Source organism: Oryx dammah, unplaced genomic scaffold, assembly GCF_014754425.2.
Source record: "Oryx dammah isolate SB20612 unplaced genomic scaffold, SCBI_Odam_1.1 HiC_scaffold_16, whole genome shotgun sequence".
NCBI lineage: Eukaryota > Metazoa > Chordata > Mammalia > Artiodactyla > Bovidae > Oryx > Oryx dammah.
This window is the reverse complement of record NW_024070200.1, coordinates 34,370,091-34,384,610: the sequence shown is the minus strand read 5'-3', so window position 1 is coordinate 34,384,610 and position 14,520 is coordinate 34,370,091. Positions and strand designations below refer to the sequence as shown.

Genomic DNA, 14,520 nt, shown 5'->3' with positions numbered 1-14,520 from the left:
CTTAAACTCTGTCTCCATGTTTCTATTAGGCCCCAGGTGAACAGAAGCTGCATTAAGAAGTAGCTGAGTTGAGGGGCCCCACAAATGAAAGCAATCACTACAGAAAGCAATCACAGCACAGTCCGCTGCTCTGCTCACTGCCTGTGGCTTGTCCAGCAGATGGATGCCTACGGGAATCTAGATATGGCCGAACCTCCCCCCAGACTGTTCTGGGCAGGACATCTCTCATTCTTGTCACCATTCCAGGACCCTAGTAAGCTCCCCCTTCATGAAACGAAGCAAGGGACTGAAGCCGAATCTGACCTCTCTACCTGACACCGAGTTGAAGCTTGGAGATGGAGTTTTGGGTGTAGAAGAGTAGCTTTATCGCTTTGTCTGGCAAAGGGGACCACAGAGAGCGAATGCCTTCAAAATCACGGCTGCCCTGGAGTGGGTAGTGAGGACTTTTATAGTAATGGTTCAGGGAGGGCATGATCAGCTTGTGGACATTCTCCTTTTTTGGGGGAGGTGGGGTTGGAATTGCTTTCTTTGGGTGTTCTGCCCTCAGAGGCAGCCAAAGCCAGGCACTTCCACTTGCCACCTACCTGGATTAGTGGAAAACGCAAAGCTCAGTCAAAGGGCAGAGGTTGGAGGGGCAGGGGAGCTGCTGGGGCCGAGGTGGGGGATGTTGGGCCCACGAAGAGTAGAGGCCTGCAGAAGCCCAGCCGCACCTGGCCGGCACACCCAAGAGCTGAGCAGTGGCAAGATTTTCATCAGAAGGGTCTGTCTCCCACCCCAGGTCTGAGTCCTTGGGGTGCAAAAGGGGACAGAGAGGGCACTTACTAGGGAGCCGAGGCTGGAAGGCTGAAGCCAAACGCCTGGGGTCTGGGGGGCCTGGCCTGGGCTGGCTGGATCTGCTAGGGGACCTCATCTTCCTGCGGGCAAAGCCTAGGAAATCAGCCTTCCTGTGCAGCCTATGAGAGGCCACTGACCAGGACTTGATGCCGCCCCCACACAGCCCATGGAGCCAGTGGGTGGGTCCTTGAGACAGGAGAGATGCTGGTGTGCACATTCTTCTGATTGCTTGGTGGTGATGTAGTTCCCATCATCAACCTTCTGATTCCAACTGGTCTGGGATCTATGTGCTTGTGGAGATTCAGTTAACTTCTCTCACCTGGTGTGGGTTTCAGTATTGCAAAAACAACTCAAAGACACTACGTATATTCCTTGAGCGGGTAACCAGGACCCTGGCCAAGGTGGAACTATTGTTCTTATTTGTTTTTTTCTTCCTCCCTTGTCTCCGCATCATTTCCCTTCCTTGATTAGCAACTGTTTGAACCTCTCTGTTGGAACTCCAGGAAGGTCTTGAAGGCTGAATGAAGCCCATTTCCTATTAAGAAAAAAAGGGGTACACAAAAAGACTTTTGTGCCTGGGAGCCCCATAGCGTCCTGCTGGGTTTCAGGACCTTGACTACAGAGGTATAAATGGTGTAGGAAAAAAACAGTGCTGGGACCTGTGTGGGGCTGAGTCTTGGGGAAAATTGACCTTATTACACAGTCTCTGTGATCAGTTATGATGACTGGCACTGGGTGGGGAGGATGATGGAGTTTGAAGGAATCCAATATATAACATCATTTCCCCTAACATTTGGAGGGCAGATGTATCTTGAGAGGCAGACAAGCAGTTTAATTTGGGAAGCCAGAAACATGAGGCTTTGAATAAGTAGTTTTAGGCCTTAGGTGAAATAAACATGAGTCACATGATTTTTTTTTTTTTTTTTTTGCTTTGGGGGTTTATAGGACTTTGTTGTGACACATGGCTGGTTTTTACAGTTATGTGATTGTCTTTTGACCAGTGGGGTTGGACTGGGAGCTTAAGGCTTTAGATTTTAGTAAGCATACTCCAGTGGGATTTTGACCTAGCAGTTAATGGTAACTCACAGACAAGTAGCTGTTTATAAACAGGCAGGACAGCAAGTGCCAGCCTTACAAACAGGCCAGAGCTGCACTGGCTTCAGTAAACACAAGGAGCTGAGGCAAGGTTTTTGATTAGAGAGAAAATGTTTTTAGATGTCAGCTTTTAAGGTGAGGGAATGAAACAGTTTTTGTTGTTGCTGTTTGCCTGCAAATCTATAAGACTTTCAAAAGCAAAAGAAGCTACATTTCATGTGTCCTAAAAACCATTTATGTGTGAGGTTCTCATTTTAAAATGATGTGCCAGGTATAAATAAGGCTAGATCAGCCACACAGCTTCCGTTCCTATTGTATTTTGAAAATTCAACAGGACTATAACCGAGTATAGACAGGGACATTATAAAATGATAATGTGGTCACCAAAAGGACATACCCATTCTAAATGAATCGGAACCTAATAACAGAGTTCACGCTCTCCCTACGGGCTGTGGGAGGGGCTGCTTTAGATGGATCTCACCAGCGGGGAGGGGAGGGGTGGGGTGCTCCGAAGTTTGCACAGGTGTGCTGCTCAGGGCTCCAGATCGCCACACCGGGCGCAGCGGCCCTTGGCCGCCGTCTTGAAGCGCCAGAGGCAGGGCTTTTGCACAAGGGCTGCAGAGCTGAACTGTTGGGTGCAGGCGTTTTGGGAGGAAGAATTCTGGTCTGAGGCCTTGGCCTGCAGCACTCTGTGTGCAGTAAAACTAGACGAAGCCCAAAGGAAAAACAAAAGGTTAGACTTTATTTTACTACTCAGATTCTATTGTTGTTTCCTAGGAATTGTTAATGAGCTTTGCTGGTGATGTTAAGATTTTTAAATAAGAATTCCATTCCTTTCATAGGTATAGATTGTTTTATCATCTTTGGTTATCTAACCATTTGGTCTTAAACTGCCCGTTCCTTTAAGCTGTAGAATTTGACATATGTTGGTCATTATTTTCCTTTCTTATCCTTTTAATATCTGGAGTGATACCCCTTGTGGTTCCTGGTTTTTGTAATTTGTATTTTCTCTTGTTTTCTTGGTTTGGTTTGTTTAGTAAACCTTTGTTAAACTAAAGGTTTATTTTATAGATTTTTAAAAGGATGATTGTATCAGTTGCCTATTGCCCCTGTAATAGATCACCACAAATATAGCAGTTTAAAACAACACAACTTTATTACCTTAGAGCTCTGGAAGTCAGAAATTAAAAATCGGCCTGGCTGAGCTGAGCTGACGTCAAGGTGCTGGCTGGGCCCATTCCTTCTGGAGTTTCTGAGGGGAACAGCCATCTTGTTGCCTTTTTTTTCAGTTACTAGAGGCTGCCTGCATTCTCACTGGCCCATGACCACTTCCTCCTCCTTTCAGCTTCTTGTTTCTTTTATCACATCTCTGACTCTGAACCTCCTATCCTCTCTAATAAGGACGCTTGTGATTCCACTGGGCCCATCCGGATGATCAGGATAATCTCTCTGCTTCAAAATCTTTAAGTAATCACACCTGCAAAATTCCTTTTACCAGCTAAAGTAACATATTCCCAGTTCCAGAGATTGGTTAAAACATGGGCATCTTCAGAGGGCCATCACTCAGCCTATTATAATCAGCTCTTGATTTTATCACTCTTCTCAACTGTATGTCCATTTCCTAGTTTATTGATTTTCAGTGTTTCTCTATTATTTCCTTCCTTCTTTTTGCTTTAGATTAACTTACTCTCTTTTCCTTGCTTCTTAAGGTATAAATTTAGATTTTTAGATATATTTCTTTTTTTTATATTAAAACATGTAATGCTATAAATTTCTCTTTAAACACTGCTTTAGGTACGTCTCAAATTTTGGTATGTTGTGTTTTCAACTTCATTCAGCTCAAAAACATTAATTTTTTGGTGACATCTTCTTTGACCCATGTGTTATTTTAAAAATGTGTTCTTAATTTGGAATTTCCTAGGTGCATTCCTCTTGCTGATTTCTAATTAATTCTATGTGCGTGCTAATTTAATCCTCTTACATGAATTTGAGCCTTTTAAATTTATTGAGACTTACTTTATGACTCAGAGTTTTGATGAATGTTATATGATTGGAAGCATTTGTTATGCTGTTTTAAAAAGAATATGTATTTTGCTGTTTTGCAGTGAAATATTCTATTACTATAAATTAGGTCAATCTGACTGAGAATGATATTTAAGACTTATACATCTTTACTAATTTTCTGTCAATCACTGGGACAGGTTTGTTTTAATCTTCAACTGTAATTATGATTTTCCCCTTCTTTTAGTTCTATACATATTTGCTTCATGGATTTTGAACCTCTGTTATTAGGCTCACACCCATTTAGAATGGGTATGTTCTTTTGGTGAAGTGACCACATTATCATTATATAACGTCCCTTTCTGTCCCTGGTTATAGTCCTGTTGAGTTTTCAAAATACAACAGGATCAGAAGCTGTGTGCTTGGTCTAGCCCTGCCTATTTATATCGGGCACATCAATTTAAAGGGAGAATCTTACACGTAAGTGTTTCTAGGACCCAAGAAATATAGCTTCTTCAAAGTCTTGGCTTGTAGATCTGCAGCCAAGCAACAACAAAAATTGTTTCATCCCCTGTGCTTAAAAGCTGTGACTTTGGAATGAAAATGCATCTCTGATAGAGATAGTGGACACTAAGTAACTGGGTGGACTTCTCTTTGACTTCAGCAGGACTCCAAGGCAAGTGGAAATTAAGATGTTTTCTGTACATTAAATGGTACATAAAATAAGACCTAGTGCCTAAATGGCCACCATTATGAGTTTAAAAACTTTGTTAGAGAGGAGCCACGTCTCAAGCTCCATCCTCTAATTGCTGGACCAATATTTGTAAATGGCCTTCCCATCCACTCCCTTTAACTTGGTGAAATGGTGCCATAAATGGCATGTTCCTCCAACAAAGACACAGAATGACCAGCATCATGGCAAAGCTGCAGTCAAGGTTCTGTCCCATTTCTATTTGCCCTCTCTCAGATATCGCTGAATCTCTGCTGTGGTCTTTGGCAATAATAAAGGGTCAGGGAATCGAATTTTGTCTGGGATATCTGCTAATTCTATGGGTTGAACTGTTTTCTAAAATAAGTGGGTGAGATGGGTACTTTTGGTAATCTTTAGTGTTCTCTTTGGTCTCTGCAAAAGTGAGGCATGTATGAGTACCACTGAACTCTTAAGTTCCTAAGAGAACTGCACCTATTTCAGTGGAAGAGAATTCAATTGCAACTGCAGTCCTACCTAAAGAGGGATTGGAAAATAGAATAAGGAGTGCTTGCAGCTAGTATGGCTTTTGAGTTTTAAAATTTATGTTATGACCCACTCCGTAGATTTCCAGGGATATAAATCATCACTGTGCATTAACAGTGCCATGAAAGAACAACAGTCAATGTTGAGAGAGAAACCTCCTGAGCTGCTGCTGCTGCTAAGTTGGTTCAGTCGTGTCTGACTCTGTGCGACCCCATAGACGGCAGCCCACCAGGCTTCCCCATCCCTGGGATTCTCCAGGCAAGAACACTGGAGTGGGTTGCCATTTCCTTCTCCAGTGCATGAAAGTGAAAAGTGAAAGTGAAGTTGCTCAGTTGTGTCCGACTCTAGTGACCCCATGGACTGCAGCCTACCAGGCTCCTCTGTCCATGGGGTTTTCCAGGCAAAAGTACTGGAGTGGGGTGCCATTGCCTTCTCCACTCATGAGCTGAGGGCTACACTATTCCAATAGACTGCTGATTTTCTTCCCTGGATGGAGTGCCACATCTCTGCTAGACCATAGAATCGGGGGTTAAACCCAGTGGGTTAAGAAGAAGGGAAAAAGGCTGAGGAAAGAAAGGAGGAAACATTCCTTTTTCTTGATTCCACTGCTTGTTCAAGGTTGAGAACCATTGCCTTAGAGCAATGATTCATTACCTGGGAATTGTTGGAAATGCAGAGTCTCAGGCCCCACTCAGCCCCTCGGAATCAGAAATGCTTAAGTGGACCCAGGAATCTGTGTTTAGAATAAGCCCTCCAGATGATTCTGATAACGTGTTCTACTTGTGGGCCACCACCGTGGAGTAACTCTGCTGGTCTCTTGCTACCTTCTCGCCTGTTCCTAGTGAGTGGGGGGAAGTGGGGTGACCTGGCAGATTAATATATATGAGAGAAGAAAATGGGCACGTGAGGCACTCTTGGCATCCTCTTCTTTAGGCTGTTCTGCTTCTCTTTCCTTGGAAATGGCTGCCTATGGAGAGCATGCTGGGCTGGCCTATCCCCACTCTGTGGGAGGCTTGAAGGGAAGGCACTACTTGCATTCAGAGAGGCTTGAAGCCTGGGAAGTTTAATTTAGGCGACAGTAATAAGTCCATTTGCCTTTCATGCCAAGCCAAGTGCTCAAGAACTGTTATCAGTAACATCATTTCCCTCCGTCTGACTCCTGTGTGTGTTTATCTCTCAGTTGGTTCTGAATGTGGGCAGGGAAAAGGGATGATATTTATTAGGCCCCCTCAATTATAGGGCTTCCCTGGTATCTCAGTTGATAAAGAATCTGCCTGCAATGCAGGAGACCCTGGTTTGATTCCTGGGTCGGGAAGATCCCCTGGAGACAGGAAAGGCTACCCACTCCAGTGTTCTTGGGCTTCCCTTGTGGCTCAGCTGGTAAAGAATCCACCTGCAATGGAGGAGACCTGGCTTTGATCCCTGAGTTGCGAAGATTCCCCTGGAGAAGGGAAAGGCTATGCACTCCAGTATTCTGGCCTGGAGAATTCCATGGACTGCATAGTCCATGGGGTCACAAAGAGTTGGGCAAGACTGAGTGACTTTTCTTCTTTCTCTCAATTATAACCTATGGGAGGTTGTGGCACATCTGTCCTCCTTGAATTAGGCTCATTGAGATGTTTTGAACCCTATTAAGTGCCCTGCTCTCTGAAGGTTCCCCGGGCGTGTGGATAAGGAACAGGGTACAAACAGAAATGACTTAGCATGTTGTGTCTGCTGGCTCAGATGGTAAAGCATCCTCCTGCAACGCGGGAAACCTGACTTCCATCTCTGGATCTTCGACCTCTGGAGGAGGGCATGGCAACCCACTCCAGTATTCTTGCCTGGAGAATTCCATGGACAGAGGAGCCTGGTGGGCTACAGTCCGTGGGGTCACAAAGAGTCGGACATGACTGAGTGACTGAAGCACGAGTTGTGGCGGAGCATTCCCAAACAGTCCACTGGCATGCATTCATTTGTTGAAACAGAGTCAAGAAAAACATTATTCACATGATAGGCGGGAGGCTCTCCATTAGAAATTAGTCAAGAAAGGAAGTGACAAAGACTCAGTTCATTATGTTGTCTGTTAAACACAGATGTGTATTCAGAAGTAGGGGCTCATGTTTCCTTTCAGATTCTCTGTGGAATATGTTTTGAATACACTGCTATCCATTCATGATGACAGATAATCAAGGGTCAGCCAAACTTAGATCTAAAATGGAAAGATTTTCAAAACTGGATGAGAGCAAGCAGCTGGAAAACTTCTTTAATCTTATTTCATGTTTTATGATGGTAAACATGTAAATTTCCCCTCCTATGATAGTATTTTGTGATTGATTATTCAATTACTTTCCTTTTTATAGCCTCTGGGTATCTAAGATTAAGTTATTTACATGTCAATAAACTCTATATATTTTCATTATTTTGACAAATCTGTGCTACTTCCTAAGGTGAATTATTGAAATTCAGAAGTGGACACAGCCTCAGGGAGGAAGATAAAATATCAAGGTAGTTAAGTGCAGTTAATCTTTTCTCAGAGGGTTAGTCCCCTAACTTTTTTGCTAAAGTAAAATTTGGCCAGAATCAGGTTTTACAGGGAATTCCCTGCTGGTCCAGGGGTTAGGACTCTATGCTTTCACTGCCTCGGCCTTGGCTCAATCTCTAGTTGGGGAAATAAAATCTCAGAAGCTGTGTGGGGTGGCAAAAAAAAAAAAAAAATCATATTATTGTTATCAATATGCAGAACCTAGAAATATAAATAATCTTGCATAATTGCCCATCAGGATTCTGTGTGAATAGACTCAGCACCGAGGACCACCTTCAGAATGGATTAAATTAAATAAAGCAAAAAGCAGTGGCAAGACCATCAAGGGTTGACACCTAGAGAGGAAATCAGATCAGAAATTTATGACAGTTTGTCCTTGACTTGTAAACATGTTATGCTGATTGTGCTCTTAAACTTCATTTTTTCTCAGTTGTTTAGAACTTAAAAAGGGTGAAATTTATCTACAGAGATCAGGGCCCTGTCTAGTCCACACTTAATCCATCATTTGCACATTTATAATGAAATATTATATATCTGCAATAAAAGCAGGGTTATTATTGTAACAGTAGTAACTTAGCCCCCTCCCAAAAGAAATAATGAATATAAAATAGCTGTTGCTTATTTTGGATGGTTTATAGGATAAAGGGATGGAAGAATGACTCTGATAAAATTCTGAACAGGATTTCTGTGCATTTTCAAGTGTTCTAGAATTTGATAACACTGATACTTTCGGGATAGTTTTCTTTAACCTAAAGTTTCTAGGGAACTTGAAGTAATCGCTTTTCTTTTTTTGAAGACAAAGTGCCTCTTAAGAGGGGAGAAAATGTTTTCCTAGGGTAACCATGCCAGAGTTGAAAGAGAGGGCAGAAGGGAGGGATTGAGTTAAAGTGTATGTGTGTTGATGTGATAAATAGAGCCTCTTAGACAGAGTTAACTGGGTCTGCAAGTAGGAAAGTCTAAAGAAAAGTGAGAAGGGTAGCATGGGCAGTCACCTGCAGTCTATTATAAAAGAAAGGAAAGAACATGCCGTTAAATGAGATCGATAGGTGATTTATTAAATTGCCCCTGGATAGTGTCAGTCTAGAACTGCATCACTTCCTGATTTGGGGGACAACTCAAGTAGTCTTCTGGTGGCTGGCCCATTTGTGCATATGGGAGCTCATATGGTGGATGTTCATAACTAGGAGGATGCAAGCAAATTGATTTGCATATCAAGTTTTGGGCATGACTGTTCTTTGTACCCTTGGTTATTATTCAGAGGTGAATCAGAAGCTTCTGGATCTTTATGGTGCCTTAGAGCCTCCACCGAATTCTTGGTCTGTATCAATTTCCTTCTCTCTGTATGGGCTCAGCCAGCATCTCATTGGTGGGGCAGTTAAAGCATCAAGGAGAAGAATTCCTGCCTTCATACACACTGCTCATGAATTTTCAAGTGTGCCTGTTGGCCGCTGATAGTGGCAGCTTCCTTAGACTTCCTACAGGATAATGTTCTTGGACACAGTTGCTGGAGAGGCAGCAAATGAACTGAACTTCTTGTGCAGCACGTCAGATCAAAAGCAAACGGGCAGGGCTGTGCCAAGTTGAATTCATAAAATTGGTCCCAAGGAAATGAATGCAAATAGAAACCTGCCTGCTCAGTGCAAGGAAAGACAGTCCCTATCTGTTCTGTGATGACACCTGCTGCAGAGCAGGTTGTTTTGCAGCTGAAAACCAATCTGAGAAAAGGCAGACACTTAGGAGTCAGTGCTTAGGCAGGTGTTCTCAGTGATAGGAAGCTGTCGGTCATAGCAAAGTGTCAGAGAGGACCTCAGCTGACAGGAGATCAGAAGCACTTAAGCATTCACTGCTGCTGCTGCTAAGTTGCCTCAATCGTGTCCAGCTCTGTGCGAGCTCATAGATGGCAGCCCACCAGGCTCCTCTGTCCCTGGGACTCTCCAGGCAAGAATACTGGAGTGGGTTGCCATTTCCTTCTCCAACACACACATGCATGCTAAGTCGCTTCCGTTGTGTCCAACTCTATGCGACCCTATGGACAGCAGCCCATCAGGATTCTCTAGGCAAGAATCCTGGAGTGGGTTGCCATTTTCTTCTCCAAGCATTCACTGCTGAAGTGCAAAGAGATAAGTATGGAGTGCATGTATTTTTTTAGGGATTCATAATTAGCAACAAATTCCTTTTGTAAATAGAACATGGCATTCCTCTATGCAATGCTTTAAATTGCCTTTTGATAACCAAGACTGATAGAGTGGGTTAATTCTGAGTCACTCTTGCAAATGAGTTTCCTGAGACTTTCAGAGGAAAGCCTTGAATCCAGCTGAAAGAAGGACAATCATATTTAGATGGAAAATCTGATCATCCTGTCTGATAGCATCTGGCATTTCTTATTTGCAAATTAAACTTTACAAAAATCTCCTGGAGAAACTCAGTGATAAGCTTTTATTCCTTTCCTGTGAATATCAGCAGAGGTAAAAGGCTTTATCCCAAAAGTAACACAGATAATCTGTCCTGATTAATGTGGCTTCCCAAGATGGTGCTAGTGGTAAAGAATCCTCCTGCCAATGCAGGAGACACAAGAGTTAATTCCATGCCTGGGTGGGGAAGAGCCCCTGGAGGAGGAAATGGCAATCCACTCCGGTATCCTTGCCTGGAAAAATCCCATGGACAGAGGAGCCTGGGGGGCTACTGTCCATGGGCCTGTTTAATAAGCTTAAGTACTCACAAAGCGCCAAACAAGTTCAGAAACACAAACATACAGAGTGCCTTTTGCTGCATCCTGATTCTAGTCTGCCCTACTGAAGTCAGGACTCTGGGGCACCACTGAGCCATTTTTACCAAGGTAAAATTGTTAGCAGTGCCTTGGCATTTGGGGTTACCAATTCTTCTTCTTCTTCTGCCTTTTGTATTATCATTCTGCCTTTCTTTCTCCTTAGGAAGCAGGCTTCCAAATCATTCCAGTGATGACAGCTAATTGACGGGACCTGTCCATTTGAGGATTATTTTGTCTTCTTTTCATAAAGTTCTCTAAGGTCCTAAGTCATAGGCCTGGGGTAATTTTCCCACTGTCCTTTGTCCCCTCTGAATATCTCTGACATCTAGTTTTGTACAAAAAGTAGCTCACAAAATTGGCACAATCACTTTGTAACGCTGTTTGGAAGTATCTGCAAAAGTTGATTATATGTGCATCCCTGACCTGGCAGTTCTACCACTTGGCTTGTACCCAACAAAAATGGGTATGGCGGTAATGGTGGTTTAGTTGCTTAGTCATGTCTAACTCTTGTGATCCCACAGTCTGTAGCCTGCCAGGCTCCTCTGTCCATGGGATTTCCCAGGCAAGAATACTCGAGTGGGTAGCCATTTCCTTCTCCAGGGAATCTTCACAGCCCATGAATGGAACCCATGTCTCCTGATTTTTTTTTTTTTTTACCTCAGTGCCACCAGAGAAGCCCCCCAAAATGGGTGTATGTGCACACAAAAGAAATATACATGAGTGCTCACAACAGCACTATTCAGAATGGCAAGAAGCTGGCATCAACAAGTTTACCATCCTGTTATTGGTGAAAAATTGTGATATATTTATAAATAAACTATAAATATGAGAATGAACAAACTGCAACTAACAACATGAATTACCATCACAGAAATGATGTTGACCAAAAAACCTCGGACACAAGAGTAGAGTGTGTGTACCTCAAAAATGGCAAAACTGTTTCGTGGTGTCAGAAGTCAGAATAGTAGGCATGTGGGTCAGAGAATGAGGAAGGAGACACCACTGAGGCTTCTGGGGTACCAAGAAAGCATGTTTCTGGATCTAGCTGCTGGATGTACAGCTGTGTTCACCTGGTGTACTTTTCCATCTGTATGTTATATTACAACAAGTATATATATGTATATATATTATACATTTTACTTTTTAAAAATAAAAACTGAAAATCACTTTGAGATATAGTCATCTGTTTCCAAAAATAGAACCATTTCTGTACAAAACTTAGGCAAACAGCAAGCTCAGTTCCACCACTGAAGAACTCACCCTTAGCTCTTATCTTCAGAGTCCTAATTATTAGTGTCAGTGTTAAGGCTTTGCATCTAGCTAAAAGCATTTCTAGGATTGGTAAGCATAATACCTACAAAGATTCAAATATTTGAGAGCCTATTGATTACCAGGTATTGGGTCAGGTGTTAGAACAACAGATAAGACCTAGATCTGCTGTAGAAAATTCCTTGTCTATTCTATTTCTAGATTCCCCTACTCTCCTATTTAGTTCTCCCCAGGCCTCGTTCCACACATTTTTCTGAGCCTACATGTTTCTCCTACTTCCTCTCTTTTCTTCTGTGAATACGTCAGTTTTGTACTCATGGAGCCATACCGCACTGGAGTTGAAACTGCTAAGGCACTGGGGCAAGAAACCAGCTGAGAATTGGACTCTGGATATCTCTAGAATTTACCTCTCTACTCTCCAACATGCCCAGATCTCAACCACCACAATGCCTGTTCAACTACTTATTGCCAAAAACTGATACCTTGAAAACTCAGCTCTGATACAATTCTGGATGGTGTATTAATCTTTCAGGCCACTATATGACCAGTTAACACACCAAGGAAATTCAAAGAATTATGATCAAGTGGCAGAAGATAGTCAGCATAATCCAGAAGTGATTACTAATAAAGTAAAAGTTTCTCAGAAATATGCTTATTGTTTATATACTGAGTTATTCTAATCCTGTTGTTCCAAACCTGGATCTCTAGGTAGGAACCAGGTCTTTATATTATCTGTAGTATGTTAAAAAGAAAAAGCCTCACAGAAATTGAATTCTCACCTACAATAAGCTTTACAGGCTAGGTAAGAGTTAAAATTTTAGGTTTGACTAGAAATAATCTTTTTATAGTAAACTTAGTTATTAGTAAAAGTTTAGTTTTACTTAATATTTACTTAATATTAAACAATATAGTTATTGCATGTTGATCACATGTTGGCAGTTTTCGGTGACTATGATAAATGCAGACTGGTAAGAGTTAATAATTGCTTAATATATGAAGTTTTCTTGAAAGATCAGTGTTAAAATGTGAGTTTCCTGAAGTTAATAAAATCACAAAATGACTGAGATTCTGGTTTGGCAACTCTTGATGAAAGTAAAAGAGGAGAGTGAAAAAGTTGGCTTAAAGCTCAACATTCAGAAAACTAAGATTATGGCATCTGGTCCCATCACTTCATGGCAAATAGATGGGGAAACAGGGGAAACAGTGTCAGACTTTATTTTGGGGGGCTCCAAAATCACCGAAGATGGTGATTGCAGCCATGAAATTAAAAGATTCTTACTCCTTGGAAGGAAAGTTATGACTGACCTAGATAGTATATTCAAAAGCAGAGACATTACTTTGCCAACAACAGTCCGTCTAGTCAAGGCTATGGTTTTTCCAATGGTCATGTATGGATGTGAGAGTTAGACTGTGAAGAAAGCTGAGCACCGAAGAATTGATGCTTTTGAACAGTGGTGTTGGAGAAGACTCTTGAGAGGACCTTGGACTGCAAGGAGATCCAACCAGTCCAGTCTAAAGGAGATCAGTCCTGGGTGTTCATTGGAAGGACTGATGCTAAAGCTGAAACTCCAATACTTTGGCCACCTCATGCGAAGAGTTGACTCATTGGAAAAGACCCTGATGCTGGGAGGGATTGAGGGCAGGAGGAGAAAGGGACGACAGAGGATGAGATGGCTGGATGGCATCACCGATTCGATGGACATGAGTTTGAGTGAACTCTGGGAGTTGGTATGGACAGGGAGGCCTGGTATGCTGCGATTCATGGGGTCGCGAAGAGTCAGAGGCAACTGAGCCGCTGAACTGAACTGAACTGAACTGAACTGATGGGAGTTGAAATGTCATGCCCTACACTATAGGGCCAGCAGAGGGCGCCAGAATTAAGTGATTTCTTAGAGCCATTGTTTCAGGAGCACCAGGTAACTAAGGAGAGGGATTGGAACAGAGGGAGAGGCGCCTGCAGGCTGGAGAGTGGTCACGCTGGGATGGCAAGTCCATTTCATGTTAAGAGTTTTTAAGGAGTAGGAGATGTAACACGCAACAAGAAAGGAACAGTTTTTTCATGGTGGCATTATTTTTCTTATGGACTGCAATGCCTCGCAGTGGTTCAGAGACAGACCATCTCTACTACTCGTCCACCTCCTGAGGTGGCCCTGTCGTCTAGAGGAGCAGGTCTGAACATGTTAAAACAGTGGAGTTGTCTTGGCATTTCTGAGCTTGGCTCTTCCTTTTCCTCTCTTTGCGCTTCCTCCAGGGATGACCCTGGCAAAATTATTCCAGGCATTAATAAGTAGGAGAGGGAGGTTCTTTTTGGTCAGGGGTTTTAAATCTCCCACCGCTTCCTGCCCCAAATGTATAAACCAGGTGCAATTTGCCCCGCCATCCTGAAGGAGGCACTGTGGCAGGGAAAGCTCTCAGTCAGGATGGTCTGGACTCCATCATTTCATTTCCTCTGCAGGACTGATTCTCTCTTTCTAGAGAAACTAAGCGTGGGTCATCTTGTCTTATTGCTTTTTATAACTGCACATTCCACTGATTACAGATTCACAGCGAGTTTCATTAAGGCACTTAACCTACTTAATTACAAGATTTCTCATACTCATCATTTCCCCACACTTTAAACGTTCGTAGGGTTCTCAAATTTGTTTGCTCAAGCTGGATACTTGACTTCTAAACTAATTTTATGTATTTGAACTTTTTAAAGTGTGGTTTTCTTCTCTCCTTCTCTTTTGGATAAGTGCCCCACGATTGGAAATGTAACCCTGTGTTCTGAGTCTGTGTAAGAGAACTAGAGTGGGC

At 42.7% G+C, this 14,520-nt stretch overlaps 1 protein-coding gene across 1 annotated transcript in view; it reads right to left on the bottom strand.

Moving 5' to 3' along the window:
• Positions 1-3,198, bottom strand: part of LOC120875326 (mast cell protease 1A-like) — an 80,641-nt gene extending 77,443 nt beyond the window's left edge. Inside the window, exons 1-3 of the mRNA XM_040257102.1 lie at positions 3,091-3,198; positions 2,411-2,633; positions 312-375 (exon numbers count right to left, since the gene is read on the bottom strand). Coding sequence (XP_040113036.1) covers positions 312-375; positions 2,411-2,633; positions 3,091-3,198 — 395 coding nt within the window. The remainder of the gene's footprint in view (positions 1-311; positions 376-2,410; positions 2,634-3,090) is intronic.
• Positions 3,199-14,520: the final 11,322 nt, after the last annotated feature.